At 35.5% G+C, this 22,687-nt stretch overlaps 1 protein-coding gene across 1 annotated transcript in view; it reads left to right on the top strand.

Annotated features, from left to right (window-relative positions):
• Positions 1–22,687, top strand: part of LOC145288101 (neuroendocrine convertase 2-like) — a 415,880-nt gene that overhangs the window by 138,082 nt on the left and 255,111 nt on the right. The window contains exon 2 of the mRNA XM_080136159.1: positions 1,655–1,836. Within this exon, the coding sequence (XP_079992285.1) occupies positions 1,672–1,836 (165 nt within the window). The 5' untranslated portion in view covers positions 1,655–1,671. The remainder of the gene's footprint in view (positions 1–1,654; positions 1,837–22,687) is intronic.

Below are 22,687 nucleotides of genomic sequence, written 5' to 3'. Positions count from 1 at the left end.
GTCTGCGTACGCACCTGGTCCACAAAGTATAGAAATAAAAAATTTAAAAATGTAAAAAAAACGTTTACAAGTGCTTTTGATATAGATGTACATAATACTTTGATAAGTATGTTTTAACTTAAATAGGGATGGTATAATAAAATTGTGGGGTCTGCGTTCGCGCCTGGCCTCCATAGAATGGAAATAGGCACAAACTTTAAAGACTTTTCATATCTATCTGCGTAAGTATACTTTGATAATTATGTTTCAGTTTGAAGAAATGTAGTATAATAAAATTATGGGGTGTTCGTTCGGGCCTGACCTCCATAGAATGGAAATATGTCACAAAGTTTAACAAGGTTTTTTAATATAGATCCACAGAATATTGTGATAAGTGTTTCAGTGTGAACAGGCATGGTATGATAAATTATGGGTTTATCTATTTTATTTTTACTTTCATCATGTTTCGCTTTGGTGTCGATACCCCCAAATTCGAAGCTCTCTTTACAACCCTTCCTTTTCATAACCTATCATACTTTCATAAATCAGAGTCCATTTTCTGTAGGCTGTTTTCGAACCCAGTCAACGACGGGTACTTTTGCTAGTGTGTGTGTGTGTGTGTATATATATATATATATATATATATATATATAATGTTCTGTCACAAATTTGCGAGTCAAAAGAACAGCTAAACGAAGTATTTAGGGGAATTGCGAAGACAACTAGGTCAGAAGAGATACTGACTTCAATGTATTTCACCGAATGAGATATTCTGTTTTATATACCGATTTATGCGTTTTTTTCTGTTTTTCTTTAAGCTTTCCAGTTTGAGATTAATTTCTTGGTGTATTTTTTAACTTAACCTATTCACGCATTATTTTTTGTGAATTAGTACGAATATGAGTTAAGGATTATTTTTATTTTTTTTCAATCATGTAAGAAGTGTACACTTTCCACAAAAACATTTTTAATTATCGTACCATCTAATAGGTAATTCTTGTTCAATGCCTTATATGCGGTTTTTAGTCCGCATAGTTATGTTCGTATTGTTAATAGCTAGGGACCTCCTTCGGTGGTGCTGGTTCCCTAATCTTCCGATGTAATGCCACATTTTCCTGTGCTTGAAAATGAATAACAGCTGTCCATTAGCATTAGCTTTGTTAATTCATTTTAATATTTTTAACAGGGTGCTTAAGGTGGGAGTTAATTTAAATTTAACTTAAGTCAATTATACCTTTTATACTGATTGCGAACAAATTTAGAAAACTCGTGTTTCAAAACAAAAATAAATACATAAATAGAAAAACCAAAATCTTACAATGTATGATAAGCGCCCATCAAATCTGTCGTGGATTGTGTTCATGATTCGATTTTAATTTATAATTTGGATTTAGTTCCACAAGTCGGATACAAGTTGGTTGGTGTGACTCTAATTATTTATTTCGAGTGTTAGTGACGGTTACATCTTTCAGCTTGTTGTTTCTCTCGCAAGAAAAATCTTCATTTCATGATATACATCAAATGAATCCATCAATTTTGCATTCGAAACACTTGCACATATTTCAGAGGCACTGTCTGTCATCCTGGCCGTAAGAATAATCGCTTCTTTTTATTATTCAAGAATGAATCCTCTCGAATCCGTTGTAACAAATCGTTTGTCTCCATTTATTCGCAGAATATTCTACACCTGAAATGGAACGGATTATCATTCTAGCTTTTGTCTTCACTTCGCAGCAAGCTGCTCTTGCCTTGTTCTTCACAAATGACTTTGCCGTCGAATTGGCGGTCAACCAAAGCGACCGCGATGCAGCCGCAGCTCAATTGGCAAAATCGCACGGATTTTTTCTCCACTCAAAGGTTTGTGTAAAAAGTAATTCTTTAACATAATCTAATAATCTCACTCATACAATTTCAGCTAATCAAATCTATACTCCTATAATTTTTTTTTTGTATTGATATTCAAATTAAAAAACCTTTTCTCTATTTTATTAAAAAAATATACAACTTTATATACGGGTCGTGGAATTGCATTTCGCGTCACTTCAAATCATGTTTTACTTATATTAGTTATTAGGTTGGTGCAAAAATATTTTTTTACAGGAAGCTGAATGTCAAAAAACATTTTTGCATCACCCTAATAACTAATTATATTCCACGAATTAAATATGACATTGCTTTCTATTAATTGACAAAAAACTTTTAATCAATTTTCTTTAATCTAATTAGTTTTAAAGTAACTATTTTTCCTTGAATACAATTATTTCAGATGACAATTTGATCGTAACTTACACTGCAGCTTTCTGTAGTTCAGTTTTCATCAAAAACTGAAGTTGGGTTAATTCCCTTTTCCTTTATTATAAATTTACTTAAATTATTTAGGTAGGAGTGCCGGTTTTTTCTTTCAGAAATCTAGGTAATTCTTTGCGGTACAAAGAAATAATTTAATTAAAAAATAATTTTTCTATTTAAAAATAGTTAAAATTATTTGGAACCAGTTACTCCCCTACTCATTGAGCAATAGTACAAGTTTATGTCAATTTCTATTTATATGAATTCTGCCACTTTATACTCAGTACGAAGAAAGATATTTAATATTTCGTGGAGAAAATCCGTTATTTAATACTTTCATGAGAGCAAGTAACTACGATGAATGTATTCTTCGTTTTTATTGGCATGAGAACATTAAAAATTATATTAAAAATATATAACTCCCCCTTTGAAACATTTTTGATTTATGATAACATTTACAAACCTTTTCAAATCTATATAATACTTTTAGATAAAATATTTACTTTAAAAACTAATTTTCGATGCAAAATTTGTTTATATATTAGATATTTTTCATTTTTCCGTCTTACTAAACATTAGTCGCTTAGTGATAGGAATGCGTTTAGCGTTAACAGTTCAATGTCAGGATGTGAAATTATGCTGGGTACGCATGTTGACATACTCTTGAAATACGTCTTCACACAAAAATTATTGGCTTTGAACTAATAACGAAATGTAGAAAGGTCACTTTGTTTTTATATTTATTTTGTTATATCTAATTGAAAAACATCTTTTCGACTTGTATGAGGTTAGTACTCTTGTTTTGACATGTAACGTGCATTGGTATTCTAATGTTGACATGTAACATTCACTGTTGTTATTCTTGTTTTGACATGTAACGTGTTATTATTTTCCCTCCAATAAATTTCCAGCACTATTTTAAATACATTTCCACAATACATAGACATACGAATACGCCAACTGCCCCCCCCCCTGCAGAGGGTAAAACTCCCTCAATGGGGGTCCTGGATATGACCTTAAACTATATCCAGTGGTGAGGCCCCAGTTTGTGGGCTTTGGGGAGTGTGGAGCCACCCTTTAATTACCATTGCTCCCAGGTCCACTCTGACCCGGAGTGGTAGTACCTGTTAGGGTCCCAACTATGAATTAAATAGAAACCGACATGAAAACAATATATTCTATTAAAAAAAAAAAAATTCTTCAAAATCTTTGGATTCATCATTAAATAACCCGAAAAGGGTTGATATGCCGTAAAACGAAAACTAAACCAACCAAACGAACGAGAATACTCCAACCAATAAGCTCATTGTCATGATCAAATCGTGCGGAAAAATGGGTTACATGGTGAAATGAGGGACTTGAAATAGTTTTCATTATGCAGCATAAAACGCCCACGAAACGTAATTAAATTAGTAATTTATAAATGCTTAAAATCAGTAAAACTCCGAAATTTTTTTTTTCTCTATAAAAACTGAAAATTATATGACTCTGCTGGAACAATGTAAATATGTGGCCGATTATTCGTGCCATGTAGATTAAGTAGAAAAAGTGAACGGATACGTACGGTTCTCTCGGTAATATATTTAAAAGAAACGTCAATTTAAAAAAAATCATATGGCAGCTTAAAGTACTTTTAATTGTGGAAAAGACTTACAATCATGTTCCCGACCCGTCTCCCAGATCGTAAATATCAGTAAATCATAGTATCCAAGTACTGTGTGACAAATGCCCATAGTTCACTCGGAAACTCTGATCATTCTCTGATATCTCTCTATCCGATATCGATAGACATCGCCCTTAAATATCGACTTCAGATTAAGTAGCCTTTGCTCAAAATGACAATATCATTTGTTTCCTTATTAATCTTTCCCTGCTGAATGAGACGAATGGTGCAAAGCAAGCAGTGTTCCCACACGGATGTACTATAGCAAGCCTCCCAAAATGTGCAGCTGTCATTGCACGAAAACAGCATGTATTCTGCTAGTTCGTCTGTCAAGTAAAGTACAAATAGGCAAAAAATACACAGATGCTAGACATCATTGTAATACTGAAATAGCGACAGCCAAAAGAAGGCATATCGAAATAACGAGAAAACGCATAGTCGCTGAAGATAGGAACTCGTGATTTTTTTGGGAAAATATAATAGTGTCGTAAATAAAGGAATTGTAATTTCTCAACTGTCCAACAACCAGGAGATAACTTTCATGGTAATCAAGAAGGCCGAACTACTGGTCCGGCGATTCGTCTCTAACTCCACTTTATACCAAATAAACAACTCCCTCCCAAATTCTCATATGCGGACAGAATCCACACTTTATGATCGGAAAAACACCTCGTGTTTGCAAGATGATAAAAAACTTGAACACCTCCAAGGCGCGTGGCCCTGATCTCGGCTGACCTAGCCATCGTTCTTTTCAAACTCTACAACAAATTCCTTTATTGAATCTTGCTTCCCTGATAACTGGAAAACTGTCTCTATGATACTAGTGTACAATAATGCTGGTGGAAGAACTTAATTTTCACCTTATCAATCTTCTCTTCACTAAAATCTAGTCCACCACCTTGCACCTTTTTTCTGATCGACAACCCATTCTACTGCAGATATGTTAACGGTAATTTCTGGCCGCATATACCATGCACTGGATAAAGCGGGGGGGAACTAGGACTATAACGCTAGATATATCCAAAGCTTTTGACAGTATGGCATGAAGAGTTTCTAATAAAAATCAAATCATACGAATGTTTAATACAATTAGATTCTTATACTAGAGGAAAATCCAGGTTGTCCTTGATGGACGTATATCCAAATAGCATAATATTTCTGCAGGAGTGTCTCGGGGGTCGATCCTTCTTGTATTATTCCTGATATTCAAAACGACTTCGTTGATAACATTGTGTCTGAGATGGGTGTATTAGCTGATGTTATGACGCTCTGTAATAGGCAGGAGATGAAGACAAACAAATATATATATATATATATATATATATATATATATATATATAAGGCAATGCCATAATCCTTAGAAAACGTAAAAAAAAATTTGTAGTGAAATTGGGTCATAAATCAATGGTACCATTTAATGCTAAGACCAAGCTTTTTTTCTTTTAATAATTACAAGACTCCTTCTCAACCATTATTAACAACCTACCTGAAAGATTTTCCTTCAAACTCCTCGGCTTAACATTCACAAGCAACAAAAATTAGAAATACATTGAAGACACTGCAAAGGCTGAGTTCCCTCTACCGTACTACAAAATTACTCCTACCTGAGAGTATCCTGAATCTATAAAAACACCATTCGTCCATGCATAGAGCATTGTTGCCACATCTTGGATGTGGCTGTAACAGGGTCCAGAAATAGTCTCCAATTAAATGGGGCAACTAAGCTCCAATACTTGTCCTATCTCGGCAACGTTGCAAACCTGTGTCTGTTTTACGAGTATTTTAATTAGATGCGTTCTGATGAACTCGTCGCATTTGTATCCCCTCGACGTACATACTTCTTAGCAACAAAATAACACGTCTTTACTGTAGAAGCCCTTAGATGCCAGAAAGCCTTCTCCTCTAATAACTTCTCTTGAGCTGCTAGACTTTGGAATTCTGTTTCCGGTTCCTTGACTCTACTGACATGTAGAAGTTCACATGTACTTGCATTGTCCCATGGAAACATGGTCCCAACTAGTAGCACCTTACGGCGAAGTGGCAATATGCCTTGTTTGATATGAACATGAGTATAAAATGACTATTGCTATATATATTGAGGTTCTTCGCGTGGTAATCTTTTCTCCTTCTCATAAGAGAGACGTTCCTAATCCCTCTACTCTATTATGTCTATGAAAAGTGCTCGGTTGATCTCTAATCTTTTGAATCCCATTCGTAAAATATTTGCAAGAACTTCTCTTCAAGCACAGCAGAAAATAGCTTTTCATTCACACAATTTTCCTCGTGTCTGGTTGTCTTTCCATAGACAAAGCTTCTTAGAGTTGACTGTCCGAGAAATACATTACCGCGGGACTGATTATCTGCTGATTACAATTTGGTAGTATTCAAATCCAATGTCCGTAAATTCTTCAAAATTAATCGAACGCAGTTCATAACATTAAGTGTTAGTACTCCCATAATGTTATTCATCTCTCAGGCAGCAATTATTCTAACTTTTTATGCTATATCCTCGAGTAACCCTTGGTTTTATTAAGTGATGATCCACTAGTAAAATTAAAAGAAATAAAATTTTGGGGATGGCGAACAGAATTACTGGGGTGGAGGCTCATTCTGCCACAAAGTATCTGATTGAATTTTTGTCGAAAGCTATTTTTTTGTACAGGAAAAAATAGGGACGGGTTAAAACGGATAAAAACGTACATAAACTATTGTAGAGTTAGAACTGAATGAAATATTGGATTAAAAATAAAATTATTGTTGACCCAAAGAAATGAGGTTTTCAAAGAAATTAATTTACAAACACCTTTCTTAATATAAACTAGTTGGCAGCCTAGCTTTGTCCAGTCGTACAATACGTTTGAACATATTTTTATTCATGCAGATTGCGTATGTATTGTTGTGTCTGGTTACAATATCACGTTAGCTGATAATTGGCTTTGATGCTGAATGCCCAGAAAAAATCACTCATTTTAAAATATGCAAACAAAGAATTGATTTCCGACGATTTTAAATGGTACCTATTCTTTTATCATAAATTGGACTCCTTAACAAGAAAAATAAAAATAAAATGAGGCACATCTGGGCTAGGACAGGGATCATTCGATCTGTAGTCTGATGCTCTACCACTAGACTATATCTGCAGAGTATAATGAATCTGTTTTTAAGAACTCATTTGTTGAAATTTTATCTTCCTTGGCCGGTGTAACGTAAAATATTCCCCTGTAAAAAAATATTCTTTTTATCTATAAAACAAACTATTTTTAAGATCAGAGTTTTCGGTACTTATCGGATGAAGTTCTTTAAATATATCTAAGAACACTGACAGATATATAAATTAGTTTTGTGTGAAATTTGCAAAAAATAGTTTCCGAAACGGCTGAGCCTATGAGGAAGGAACTCGCACACACAGTGACTTTTATATCACAAATGTATTTTTAGTAAAAACACGTTAAATGATTTTCTTTTAATATTTTGTCTAAATGTAATCTACCTTACATTATTGAATAAGTGTAATAAAATAAACGTTTACCAACTAATTATTCTCATACAAACTCTCGTCTACTATTAAAAATGAAGGAACACGTGCGACAGCATTTCTTGGTTATTCCTGCAGCGGTGACTCATGTTTAGGTTGAAAGCACTTTAACTTGCAAAGAGGTAGATGCGAACGAACGTAAAAATTTACTTGCATAAACTACTCTTATTTGTTCATCGCTCTATACAATGAAAAAAGTAGCTTATATAATTTTTTACGTCAGTTTTTACGTTTGTTCGCGTAGCATATCTTACAAGTCAAAGTACTTTCAACCTCAACATGCGCCATCGCTGTGGGAATAGCAACAAAATGCTGTAACATGTTTTCATTACTCTTTCATTTTCACCGTCTACAAACGAATCAAACGAATCAAAAAAAAAAAAAAAAAAAAAAAAAAAAAACACGCACACACAAACATTGTTTCCCATAAATGTGAAAGCTCGATATATTTGAACAAATGAAAATGGAACCACTCATTCAAAACAATAAGTTAACAAACCTATGTAAAATATCAATTCCTAATAAAAACAAAACCTTACAACCCCCCCAAAAACAGAAAAAGTGTCCAGTTAGTAGATGAAGACACAAGCACAATATTACGCGCCCCAAGCAGCCTTTTCTGACCTGCTGACGCAAACAATTCCTCTACTAACACAAACATTCACAGAAGCCGCATGAACACAAAAGTATTTGAACTCGCACACTAACAAACTGCAGCATATACACGCTTTGACGTAAATTAGATAATTACTGACACAAGTTCCCATATAGTCTTCTCACATTAGCAAAACAAATGAATGCCTCTTCACATTGACAAAAAAACATATCGACATGCGCACTTCTGTAACAGATCGCATATAAGCACGTATGAAAATAGCAGCAGCAGCCGAAAGATTGATGGCAATCGATTGTATTAGTAGCAGGAGCAGCGTTTGAACGCGTATGCACATTGGCAAGTGTGCTTGTGCTTGAGTCTGACGAAAAGGAAAAAAAAAGCACGCCACGTGATTGGGAAGAAACAAAGTCGACGCTGAAGGCGATAGACTTGTAAAGTTAAGTCTAGAATGGGCTGGCTGTAACTAACGTGCGGTCCTAAAAAAGGGAGACGCACCAAGTGAAATGGACATGAGGCAGCGAGAGACTTTTAAGCTATGGTCGAGACGGGGAGAAAGAAAAACGGTAATAAAAGACTTGTGTTCAAATAGAAAGAAAAGGCAGAGTCGGATTTATTTAATTTTCTTTATTCCTTTTCGGCAGTGGTCGGGAAGCACGTTGTGTTCTTCGATGGATTAACAATGATTAATTTAGTACATTTTGTCAATTAATGTCCCTTTATTTACAATCTAATGTTGAATATATTCTTCAACCTAAAAATAATTTGATTATTATAAATTAATTTTATTAAAATAAAATATTATACATTGATTATAAAATGTAAAAACTAATAGCAAAAAGTTAATATGAAGTTGTGGGCTAAGATCAAAATAGCATATTCTTCCTCATTCAATGCTGCTAAACGCTGTATCTTCCTACTACTCAAAATAAGAAATGTCAAGTACGAATAACGATAATGATGCGGTTGCAAATTGAAAGGTGAGTGATAAACGAAACTTTATTTAAATATATACATTCAACAATTAATCCATATTTATACTCTGTTTAAAATAGTATATACTTTCCTTCAAAAAATGACGCAACATATGCTTCGCAGGTGTTCACACTTATTCATTAAAATTAATGCAGAAAAGATATACAAATATCAGTGCCAACACTGGCGAATCATACTTTTGATGAAAGGTATACATTTGTATAATGTTACGTTATATAAGGTGTTTAATGAATTAAGTTACAAATTTTGTTGTACCCATATTTATTTAATAAAACAATTGTTTCTGAATATTTTTGATGAGGATTGGTTATTTGTATTATTCATCGGACTACTGTTCTCATCTTGGGTGATTTTCATAACGTTTCGGTCGATATAGCCGCCGACCTTCTTCGAGTGTATCTTGTCGAACTCTGGAATGTTTCTGTCGAACTCAAAAATTTGGACGGAATTTCGAGCGGAACTCTTTATTTACTTCACGGAGGTAGTGTGCTCTTGTTCCGTCAGCCATGACTGGATAGATGTCCTAAGGGCAAATGCATATTTCGGTCGCCCACACTAAGGATCGAACCTTCAGCCTTCAGGAGAATATTACTTTTACAATTGATTTTTCCAAGGACTCTAAAAGAAGGTCAGAGGTTATATCGACCGAAATGTTGTGAAACTCACACTCAAGATGAGAACAATAGTCCAATAAATCAGATACAGATCAGCCATACATAAAAATATAGAATTACTAGATTCCAAATATCCAGACTTTATGCATCAATAATGTTCGTGAATGCTTTAAACGAGTTTCGAATGATTACGACCATTCCCAACTTAATTTCTTCTTCAGATCATCCAAATTGGTATGGTGAGAGGTTGAAACTTTACTCTCCAAGATGAACTAAATATCTTGATCTCACTTATTGATTTGAAACGTTTTAGTGTTCTCCACACCAACATTCGGTTCACATTTAAGATATTAACAATGTCTCCTGTAGACTTTCCGGATTTGAATACCTCTACAATAGCAATTCGTTTCGCTAAATCATGTAGCATATTGTCAAAAGTAATCTCCAAGTTAAACTCTATCCATATACACCTGAAAAAGATTTAAAAAATCATGAAAATTCAATGAATATAGATATTTATAGAAAGTTGTAACAGTAAATATGTCCATTTGAATTTGGAAACAGATGAATCTCACAGGTAAGAAGTTCATTTTTATAACATGAATAGGTAAGCCGAATTAATAGAAAACTAGATCTAATATTTGTAACATGTCTTAAGATTAAGGGGGGGGGGGTTGATCAATACTGCTGGGGAGCCATGATTTAATATACTGTTTTGTTTTTAAATCCCCGAAACAGTGTTTCATGGTAAACAACTGATGATCCCTTAAATTACCATTAGTACTATAGTGAATAGAGAGCAAGTTAATGCAGTGATTGCAGGTTATAAATGACTTTCTTAATAGTTTTCTAACGAATGATAAAAAAAATAAAAATTAAATAGTTTTTTGTATAGTTTTAAAGGTTAAAAAACTTCCAAGACACACACATATATATATATATATATATATATATATATATATATATATATATATACTCACAATTGGCCTGATAATTTCTCTCGGGAATTAAACATTTCTGGGTAGATTGCTTGTCAATATCATATTTTATACTATAGATTTTTGTGATTATATACATAGTGTGTGTGTGAAAGAGAGGGAAAGGATGCTAGAAATTTGATTTAACAATTAGCAGCTGTTAAAATAAGACTAAAGATGTATACAGAAGATTTATAAAAAGGAAAGGAAAACCGTATGAATCAGTACATAATACAGAAAAGAATACTGGAAGTATCTGTGTCTAAATCAAAACGTGGATTCCATAAACAAAGCTTCTTTCTTAGAACTGCACGCCTGTGGAACTCTGTTCCGGCTGCCTGCTTCCCACCTGACTACACAAACGTGTGTGTGTGCGCGCGCGTATATAGATAGATAACGAAAACGCCAAAGTCACAGATGTATTTATTTCACATTCATATTTTTATTGATATATTGCGTCTTACACGTGTTTCATAGAAATTTATCAAACATATATTCAGAGACCTATGTCATCGAGAAAGTAGGGTTTTTTTTCTTGGATTAGAATGATAAAAGGTGGTAAAACGAATTGAGAATTTTCTTTAAATCAACACAAACACTTTACTTATTAAAAAAAGTTTACTTATTAAAAGAAAAGACTTACAGGAAATATTGAAACTTTCCAGAGATTAAAATACATTTTAATTTACAACGAACGAGAAAACCAAATACACACATGACGCCATATTTTACTTAACAACAATACTTGAATCGTCGTATTTATAAATAAAAAGGTAAGAATTCACACGAAATAACGGTTAATTACTCGTATTTATAAAATATCCTTAAAAACCTTAATTTAATCAGATTAGATTCGCCGATAAAGATGTAACAACCGAAAAGAAATAACGAAACTAGAAACTAATCAAGAAATTCCATACAGATTATAAACATAAGACCATCTGAACGAAATTTTGTAATCTCAAATGTTATCCTAAAAAAAGTTAAATTGTTTATTCTATATACTATTACTGTATTTATGCGTTTATTATTATTAACTAGCTTCAGAATAAACATAATTGATAATTTTACAGTACCTTCAAACGTTGTCAAAAAACTGATTCTATTCACACACACACAGGACATATATATATATATATATATATATATATATATATAATCTTTGAGAATGTGTTTTGAGGTACTTTCCTTAGACTGTCCATACCGTATTAGACATAAATAAATGTTATTATTTTTACTTACAGTAATCTACGAAAATATATACTCCAAGGTTAGAGACGCTGATAACCGCATTCAATTATCGTAAAAAATCAGTTATATTCTAGTGAAGGATTTATTTTACATAAATTTCAAATATTGTTCTTAATTGTTGGTATAAGAAAATGAGTTAAATTGTTTGCTTAACTTGTATGTAACAGGTTGCCTATCCGGGTGGATTAATGAACATTTCAATGAATGTTATAACTAATGAAATCCGACTTCTTTTCTATTTTGTCATTAACAATAAATTATCAACTCTCCGTTTAATTGCTTTTTTTATTTTATTTTATTTTATTTTATTGGGTGAAGTTATGAAAATTGGTTTTAAGAAATCCTCATATTTTTGGACCGTCTAGAATTGCGATTCTTCCCGGCTAAATAGTGCAATCAGCGTTAAATTGGATTGTAGCAAAACAGCTGTGCACAATGCGATTGTGTTAGCGTTGAGAATATTAAAACACAAAGAAAAGTGTCCGCCCAGAAAGAAAAAAAGAAACTTGTACTCGATATAACCATTTAATAAACCGACAGTTCTGACGAGAAGTGGAGCGAGACTTCATAAAACTGCGACCCTTTTAATATCATCTAAAGTTTGGGTTCGTTCTAAAACTATTGGTACTAGCTCGTAATACTCGGCCAACAACAGGTCGAAGGGCATAAGAGTCTCTAAACAATATGAAACCTGGATTAGTTTAAATTTGTGTCCATTGTTTTTCATTTATTGTATTTTTAGTGAATTTACATGGCAAGAAAGTGTTTAAGGATAACATTAAAATGATTTCTTAAAGATTTAATGAAACATAATTTAACCACGAATCAAATCTACTAATGTTTTGGAATAGGTGATTATTCGGATTGGGATTCTTCGAACTACTGTTCTTGCCTTATTTTTACGTTTCGGCCGATGTTATCCCCGACCTTTTTTCAAATGTATCTTGTCGAATTCGGGAATCTGCACCCAATTCAGAAATGAATCCTTAATTTAATCTACGAAACTAGAATGCGCTCGTTCCGCCATCCATGATTGAATAGCATCTCTAAGTAATTTGCAATTGTATTTCTTAGTGTCGCTCACTGGCGTAATTAAACGTACAATTCGGTTGAAGGTTCAATCCTCAGTGCGGGCAACACTCAAAAATTCAATTAAGAATTACTTATGATTTTTACCTAGTCATAACTGACAGAATGGGATGCTGCTACTGCGTGGTTCCATTCGAAATTCCGTTCAGATTGCCGAGTTCGAAAAAGATCGGATGTTTCTGAAGAATTCAAATAATACCACGTCAACGAAATCAGACAATTTAAGCTTCCATATACACATTTTGATCCACTGAGTGAGTTTTACCACTTTCAAGAATAATGCTTAGCGGCAAAAGTCTGAATTCAAATATCAATTCACCAGGAATTCAATTGTCAACATTGAGAATTATTCGTGCACACTTCTCAAAGTTAGCGCAGTCTATTTTGTCCCCCTCCCTCGACTAAGGAGGGATTGAACTTAGTAATTCATTCTCGTTTGTTTGTTCTCGCGTTTCTCAATAACCACGCCTTGGATTTTTTTTTAATTTTGCGCAAACATAAGTCATGGTGAAAGTAAATTTTTGCCAGAACGTATTTTCCAGGATAAGTCTGGTCGCACTCCTAGGAGGGGCATTATAAGGGTAAAATTATCTTCAAATCGCTCGTCCGTTCTCACGTTTCTCAATAACCATGCTTTGGATTTTTTAATGAAAATTTGCACAAACATTAGTCATGATGAAAGTAAAGTTTTCACTTGTGGAGGGGGACCCGCATGCTCGACTTGTTCCTGTAAAACAGCAACAGCACTTGACTAATATGTACAAAAGCTACATGTTAAACCTATCAAATGTATGAAAGAATAAAAGAAAAGCATATGTAGTGTTAAAATATTAATAAAAAGCAAACACGTTGGAATAAGATACAGCACTTAAAAGAAATAAAGGCTCATCAACACAGGATTATGAAAAAAATATTTAAAGAATCCTTTATTGCTCCCACATGAAACCTAACAAAAATTAATACATACTTTTATTTAGTTATTTTCAGACTCATAGTCAATACTCTATAACATCTGCTTGTGAAATTTCATATTTTCCGGAATTCATGCTTTTGTTGTATTACATAATTGCTTTAAGTTGAAGTTAGTTGTCTTAAACTATTGACAGAGCATTTCCGTTCTTGTAATATTTTAGCTTCCTGTATTTCAAATCAATTAGAAATAACTTCCAGAAATATTTTTCTATGGTAATTTCATTGAGTTGTATACGTTTAAGCTGGTTATAATATCGTATAACACATTTCGGATGTTTGATCATATCCAAAAAGCTTTCCGTTCGTTTCACAATCTCTTTCTAACTTTTTCATTGCTACAATCTTTTAGATTATTTTTTAGGTACCGATATTATATTGTGAGCATTTGTTAATCCATTAGATACAAATTCTATCTCTCTTGCGTATATAAATACATCGTTTCCATTGCTAGCTGTTCCATTGCTACAATCTGTAAAACAGATTATTTCAGAAATACAACTGGCAATATTCAGAACATGTTGGAACAGTTAATCCTCACTTTAATTTCCATCCAACGTTCTTAACACTCGCTTAAACATATCCACGAAACATTCTGCTTGACTATTAGATCTTGGTTAGTATGGAGTGGTTGTCAAATGACTAACTGAAATCTTTGCAGAAATCTTCAACTTCATTAGACACAAATTGTCTCTTTTATTGGGAACCTTGCAAAAAATGCGTGCAGAAGTATATAATCCTCATAGGTTTCCTATATTTGCCAACGTTTGGTTCCTTCGTAAAAAAATACAATAAGGCAAATTTCAGAAATTAGTCCTGCATGGTTTATAAAGTGTTGATTATGATATGATCTTAAAAAGAAACACCCCAAGAACTCGGATTTACGTATCTACGCCAAAGCATTAGACATAATTTCTCATCGGTTTTAAAGTCCTGGTAATTTAGTAATATTTCGTAATTTAGTAATATTTCGCATGAAAATTTTTCAATATTTTTTCTTTAGTGATGAGTGCATTCCAAAAATCAATGTCCATGATTGTTGGAAGTATATTTTTATCGCTGTAGATCTACGTCTCGCATTCCATTTCATTATGTTATATCTTTACAATGCTGTATCTGTTTGCCGTTTCTGTTTGATGTAATTTTGCTGCGTATTTGTCGGGACTTTACTGCTTCTGTTCTGATTTTATTACATAACGAGGAGCTATATATTGAAGTTTGAGAAGTAGAGATGAATAGTCCAGGGAATATCGGTGCCATAGTCAGTGACGGTCGAAAGAATTTTGCCACTCATGGTCCAACCTTTAAGCAGAAAATTAGGCCGGTGTTAGATTTCCGGGAGTTAAACAGGTGTGTAACTTGTCACACAAAAGATGGAATCGACGTGTGAAGAAGTCATGAGGGACTGGAGGACAGTAAAACGGCCAACTAAAATCGTGGACCATCGGGTCGGTTTACAGCCAAATTCATGTAGACAAAAAAGCTATGGCAGTATCAATTAGAATATAAAGTTAAGATTATTGTTGGACCAGATTAGGATTTGAACTGAATGCCACGCCGAAAATCATGACTGCAGTTTTTAAGACTGTTGACCAAAGATTATGCGGTGAAGAAAAGTACTTGTTCTGACATCGATGATGTACTTCTGGACGAAACCTAGATGAGTGCGGAGAGAGTGAGAGATCATGTCAAAACATGGATTGACGGCAAACCTGTCCGATTCATTGGAAAACGGAATGGCTTTGGGATTAAAACTTCAGCATAATAAGGCGGGAAAGTTGATGTTTGTACAGGGAAACGAGATACCAAAGTCAAGGATGGCCTAATCAAGAGAGCTTCTCTCTGCATGTAGAAAGTTGGTTGACCGTTACCCTATAGACGGATGGTTGCAGACTACGTGCAGTTTTATTAAAAGGCAGACGAGTACAGTCAGTTGGGAGGATGCAATTGATCATGAAGTGCTGCTCATGATCCAAAAAGTCATTGCGGAAATAAAAAAAATGTAAAGGTAAAAGGGGAATGGCATATAAAAAGGAGTAATTATGGAGTGATGCTAGCAGCCTGCTATTAGAGGTATTATTGCAAATAGTAGGAGTGACTGTTGAAGATGCTGCTTGGCTACGAAAAAAGGATGATAGCACCCATATCAATGTTGCAGAACTCGATGCTATGAGGAAGGGCATCAATCTAGCTTTTAAAATGTAGGCTAGATATTGGACGTTAGGACAGACTCCGCAAGAGTGGCATCATAGATTAAATTGGAGGTGTCTCGTGATAAGCGGATCAAGAAAAAAGAAACAACATAGATGCTTATTAAGCTTCAACTTGGAGATTTGATCTGAGAATTTGAACTGAAGGTAACTGTCGCCTTGGTTCCATCATAGAAAACTAAAGCAGATGGGCTGACCAGAGTGAAGCCTGGCTAAGGAAAAAGAAAGACATGGCTCCGGTGAGTTGTGTAGTGGAGTATCTAAAAGAACTGCATAAGATGATTCATTTTGGAAAGGCACGGACTTTATACCTAGGACCAAAAGTGAATCTGTACATCACTGTGCAAGATGTCAAAGAGGTGGTAGAACAATGTAGGGAATGTCAATTAATTGACCTTGCGCCGGCTTGACACAAAAGAGGAATGGCATGTTGAAGAAATCGACAGCGATTGGCTATTTATATCACGCATTATCAATATAAACCGTATTTAACTATGATTGACTGTAGACCTGAGAGAGTAGTGATATGGCGCAAAATCGGAAACGAAATGGCAGAAGAGGTGAAGAGAGTTGTCGAGGTGATTATGGAGGCCAGTAGAAGAGATGTTGGTGTATAACGGTATGTTTGTCGCTTGGAAGTTTTTAGAGACTTATGTGAAAAGTGGAACATTAGCAATATTTTAGAGCTGCATATCGCCCAAGTGCTAATGAAATTATAGAGGCACCATCGCACTATAAAAGTTGTGGCATGGAGAAGCCAAATTTCGCCCCAAGAAGCTGTATTTTGGTATAGTATGGCATCGAAGACTGGCTAAGATGAAAAGTCGGTGCCACCGATCTATTTTCACATGCGAATGGCAACATCCAATGGCTGTAATAGTGGAATAGGTACATGTGGAAATCGTGGTTGGTGAAGACGTGTGGATGGAACTACCCATTTCTCGGTGCACAACCCGCTGGGGAAGGAGTACTGTGACTGAAGTACTCTCCAAAAACAAAGTGGCGTCTTAGACAGCAAAGGAAGAGGAAGTTAAAGCTCCTGCAGAATAACCTATACGACAGTTGCACCGCGAATGAAGACGCCTGGAATGGATGGCGGACTATGAAACCACTTATCTATATATTAACACGATAGCGTGTGTTCGTTTGTGTCACGCTTACATCCGGGGCGTTTGTTATATTCTATTTCTTCTCATAAATAATTTTACCAAGAATTCTTCATAAGTTTTGGTTTCGGTTTCGATTATGGCTGAACGAACTCAAGTTTTATATATGTATATTTCATGAGTTTTTATTTTGGTTTCGAGTCAAGCTAATGCACATAAGTCATATGGATATTTTTTTTTTTTTTAAATCGCAACTTTATAATATATAAAAATCTATAGAACATTAACTTTTTAATGATATATACGAACTCTGCAAGAATAAAAATAGATTTTACGCATACTTTACGACCGGGCTTTACCGGGCATTCATACTAGCTTAGATAAATACTTTTGCAGTTTTAACAAAAATAGCTACAATAATTCCAGAGCGTCTCCATTTACACTGAACATGTACAGAATGCCAACATTAATATATTACATATGAATGAGTCCCTGTGGAATTTCCACAGGTCCAACTAGTTGATATTAAACATCAAGGAGGCGTGCGATTAAAAAGAAGTACAAATCTGACCTTGTACAAAGTGCAGCCCATATAAGGAAAGGGATAAATGGTCGCTCCTGCTATTTATGGACTGGTGGTCACGTGAGATAATGAGATTTGGGAGAAATATGCACATGAGATGCAGTCGGTAAGGGTGTGTCTCTTCGGCAGAAGTACATTCTGACAGATGTGCGCTGGATTTTTTTTTTTTACACAGGCATCACCACATCATCAAGACCCACAGGCCACTCGAGGATAAGGGTTAAAGAGTGTACAGTAGAAATTGAACAATAGTGTAATCAATTCGGTAAATTTGTCAACTTATATGGAACGGCTCAAGAACTTGTTTACGCTAGACTTGAAGACTTGAAGACAACCATATTATAGTCAGCTAGAAAGCAGGAAAACGGAAGACAATTCCACAGGCGTGCAGTTCTAAGAAAGAAACTTTGTTCATGGAATCTACGTTTAAGTTTAGGCACAGATAAAGAGTGGGGGGAATTATTGATAGTGTTTTCAGCTAGACCAGTGTTTTTTGTGAAAGTTTTGCGATGAAAATAACGATACATCAGAGACAAACTTGCAACATCTCTTCTGTGAGATAGAGGTTGCAGGGAAGATAAAACATCTCCTACAAGGCTACGAAATCTATTTTGAACTCTATCAAGACAAGACAAGTCCTTTCTAGCAGCTCCTGCCCAGATGTGGCAACAGTATTTCATCATTGGACGTACCTGGCTCTTATATAGAGAATTGCATCAGCAGTGAGATATCTACTGGATCGATAGAAAGATCCCACCATTTTTCCAGCGGCCTTGGCAACAGATTTGATGTACGTGTTCTATTTAAGATCAGGAGTAACGGTCAAGCCCGGAAGCTTGTCAAAACTTGCGGCCTCCCCAAGACGAGAGCCATTCATTTCAATTGATGCCAGATGTGGATCAGTGTTGATGGTGTAAAGAGAGAAGCTTGGTTTTAGATGCATTAAAAGTAACCAACCACTCCTTTCCCCATTGTACCACGTGCTCAAGATCAGAGGAGAGAGAATCGGAGAGAACTTGGTCGTTTACTGTCTTAGATGTGCTACCATAAATGGTAGTGTCATCAGCATAAATGTCTACAAATGATGTAAGGATGTGATTTGGAAGATCATTAATGTAGATCAGGAATAGAGTTGGCCCCAGGATGGACCCCTGAGGGACTCCAGCATTAATACTGTGAGCTTCTGATTTTTGCCCCTCAACTACTACTCTTATGAACCTATCAGAAAGAAATGATTTAATAATTGAGAAGACATTTCCAGCTATACCATAGCTAGAGATGAAGTAAACCTTTATGCCATACCTATTAAAGGCCTTTGATATGTCAAGAGCAATTTTTTTTTACAGTGATCACCACTTATCAAGGCCCGGAAGCCACTCAGGGATAAGGGTTATTGCAAGTACATTACGTTAGTGTGGAGATTTGATGGAGTGTTTACTTAAGGGGGCGGTTCATTAGGAATTTGTTAACATTAGACTTGAAGACATCCAAGTTGTAGTCCGGAAGGAAGCAGGCAGACGGAACAGAGTTCCACAGGCGTGCAGTTCTAAGAAAGAAGCTTTGTTCATGGAATCCGCGTTTTGATTTAGGCACAGATATAGAGTGGGGACAATTTTTCACAGTGGATTCAGCTAGACGGGTGTTTTTCGTGAAAGATTGGCGAGGGGGGACCAGGGATTGGAGTTCAGACGAGCACCTGTCATGAAAATAACGATAAAACAAGGATAGGCTCGCAACGTCTCTTCTATGGGAGAGGGGTTGCAGGGTAGAGAAAAGGGCATCCCCCACTAAGCCACGAAGTCTATTTTGTACTCTGTCAAGGCATGATAGGCTGTTTTTGGTTACCTCCGTCGACAGATTTGCTAATCCTATGCGATATAACTGTAAACACATTTGCTGTAGATCAAGCAGAACGGAAACCATATTGAGTGTCACTAAGATTATTATTATTTTTTTTTTTTTTTTAGATGGTTGATGACTTCTGTATTAAACACAGATTCCAGCAACTTACTCATGACGCACAGGAGACTTATTGGCCTGTACTGAGAGGGGGGGGTGAGCGATCACCTGAATTCTTAAATACAGGGCATACTGATGAGATTTTCCAGGGTGATGGGAAGCTATTCTCCTTAAGACAACGTTTAAACAGTTTTGTAAGCATAGGCGCTAGTTCTGGTTGAAGTTTTTTGAGTATTATAATTGGAATACCGTCAGGGCCTGTTGCTTTACTGGAATCAGGGTTTTTGATTAGCTTGACAACATCACGTACAGATATATGTATATCACATAGCATGTTTTCTGATAGAGGAGGAAATATTAGTGGTTGGCGGCCTTGGTCGCAAAGGTTAGAATTAGCTGCAAAGTTCTTGGCAAAGAGTTTGGCTTTATCTGATGCTGACGAGATTACCTCAGGTCCATTGATGATAGTTGGGATAGAGCACACGCTTCTGTTCAGGATTCTGTTTGCTATTTGCCAAAACTGGTGGGAACCAAGCCGCTGCTCAGATACTTTGGACTTTATGGACTGAGCATACAACTCTCTTGCGTTCTTTATTACTTTCTTACAATGGTTGCTGGCAGTCCTGAAAGCGGCTTTAGCTTCCATACATCTATTACGTTGAAAGAAGTGGAAAAAGTGATTTCTATGCGCAATGGCAGCGGCGCATTCTGGAGAGAAACATGGCTGGCTGTTGGGTATTTGCTGGAACTTTTTCGAGGGTATGAAACTGTCTATACATACAATTAACCATTCCGTCAGGTCTGATACTATAGAGGACACATCCTTTTTAAACATGGAACGCAGATGTAGATCCGATATAAATGTACGCAAGCTATCCCAGTCAGCCTTAGTGTATCGATATACTGTACGATGGAGAGGTACGTCTGGGGACTTATTACATTTCCTTTTTATCTTAATTGATACAACCGAGTGGTCGGAAGATCGAAGACAAGTCGGAACAGAAACTGAACATAATTCAGGGCAAGTTTTGAGAAAAAGGTCCAGTAGATTCGCATACTGGCCGTCATTATCGGGCACACAGGTGGGTTTGTGAACAATCTGAGTGAGGTCATAAGCAATGGAGAAATCATGACAGAACCCCCCCCCTCATCATCGGTCTTGTTTGAGTGGGTCAACCATTCGACGTTGTAAACATTGAAGTCTCCACATTCGTAAATGTTAGCTGAATGATAAGCAGATAGGACGTGGTCAATTTTCTCAGATATGCTTTTAAAGATAGTAACTGCGCTGTTGTGGGGGCGATAGAGAGTAAATATAAATGCAGTAGTGTGAGCTGATGCAACCCGGAAGCACATATAGGGTAAGTTAGGATCTTCTCTGGAGATGTCCCTACCACATGGAACACCATCTTAAATATAGGCACATATTCCATGCCCATGGCGATCTTGGGGGTTAGATTTAAAAGTTAAGTTAGAGTATCCTGTAATTGCGAACTCTTCTAGGGAAATAGCTTGTCCAATGCCAGTTTCACTTAAAAATAAAAGGTCTGGTTTAGTCTTCTGTAGTTGGGTTTCAACCTCTGGAAGGTTAGAACGTAGACCCCTGATGTTGGAGACATGGTAGTATTTTTTCTTGAAACTTGTCATGATGGAATTTTGGAATTTGTGGACTAGGTCGTCAGATTTACTTAAGGAAGGACAGAGAGGGGAAACTAAGAGAAAAAGAAACGAAGATTTTTTTTTTGTAGAACATAAGGTAAAGCCGTAACAATTACCGAATAATATGGCATCGAGAGGCCCCACCAGAAGCTACTGCATGGTCCAGAATCCATTCACCAAATGGCAATACATCAGCCCCAGTACTTTGTATCTGTTGATAGGACAACCTCCTTAGTGGTTAATCCAAGATTCGGGTCCCTGACTATCAGGCGGATAACGTCAGCCGAGATAAAACGTTTACCTCCAGCACCGTTACTTGTGACATGGCTACAAGGATAGATATAGAAACAGAAAATTTCCATCTCTGCCAACTGTTCGCGCAAAATACTGCCAACCTAGAAAACAACTTTTTCTTCTCCCTTTGTCAGAAAAATCACTCATTAAAAATGAGGATTGAGGGAAAAATAAGAGAGTAACGGGGGCTGCCGATAACGCATCCACAATGCGTTTTCTACTCTCCATTTGAAAAATAATTAAGTTTTATACTTAATAAAAGTCGAACGGACGTTTTTAAGGGGAAGTATGGTGATAGACTCCCCTCTCACGAACTAAAAATTAATATAATTACCTAATCTATTTTTACAATCAACTTTGTTGATAAATACACATTTATGGACGAGAAAAACGCTAGCATTTAATAAAACATAAATACATAAATTAAATACTGAAATAAAATGTAGTTATTAATATTTGAATCTAAAGATAAAAAGTAGGATTAATATAGAAGTCACTTATCTCGAAAAAACACTTCCGTCTCCAAAATGCAAACTATAGAGAAGGATTTTAGTTTCAATAACCAGCGTTCTTTTTTTTTTTTTTTTTTTAAATTAACCGTTAAAAGAAAAGCGTGATCTTATTTTTGACTTTAGCTAGTTACGTTTTAAAAAACTTGCGATATAAAAGAAAAGCGGAGATGGGGGGGTCCGAAAGTCAGCTGGTGACGTTATAAGTAATAGGTAATTGCGATATCGAGAACTGCAAAAAGGAGAAGATAGCGCTTGGGAATTTTTCTTTGGACATTACTTTCTAACAATACCAACATATTTAACTTTGCTGTATCCGTTTTCCGTGATTTTGCTGCATCCGTTTTCCGTAACTCTGCTGTTTAACACCAAACAAGGCACAGTAATGCTTC

The sequence above is a fragment of the Euprymna scolopes genome, chromosome 11 (assembly GCF_053919585.1).
Source record: "Euprymna scolopes isolate OS-2025 chromosome 11, ASM5391958v1, whole genome shotgun sequence".
Lineage (NCBI taxonomy): Eukaryota > Metazoa > Mollusca > Cephalopoda > Sepiida > Sepiolidae > Euprymna > Euprymna scolopes.
The sequence above is the reverse complement of the archived record's forward strand: the minus strand, read 5'-3'. Positions and strand labels throughout refer to the sequence as shown.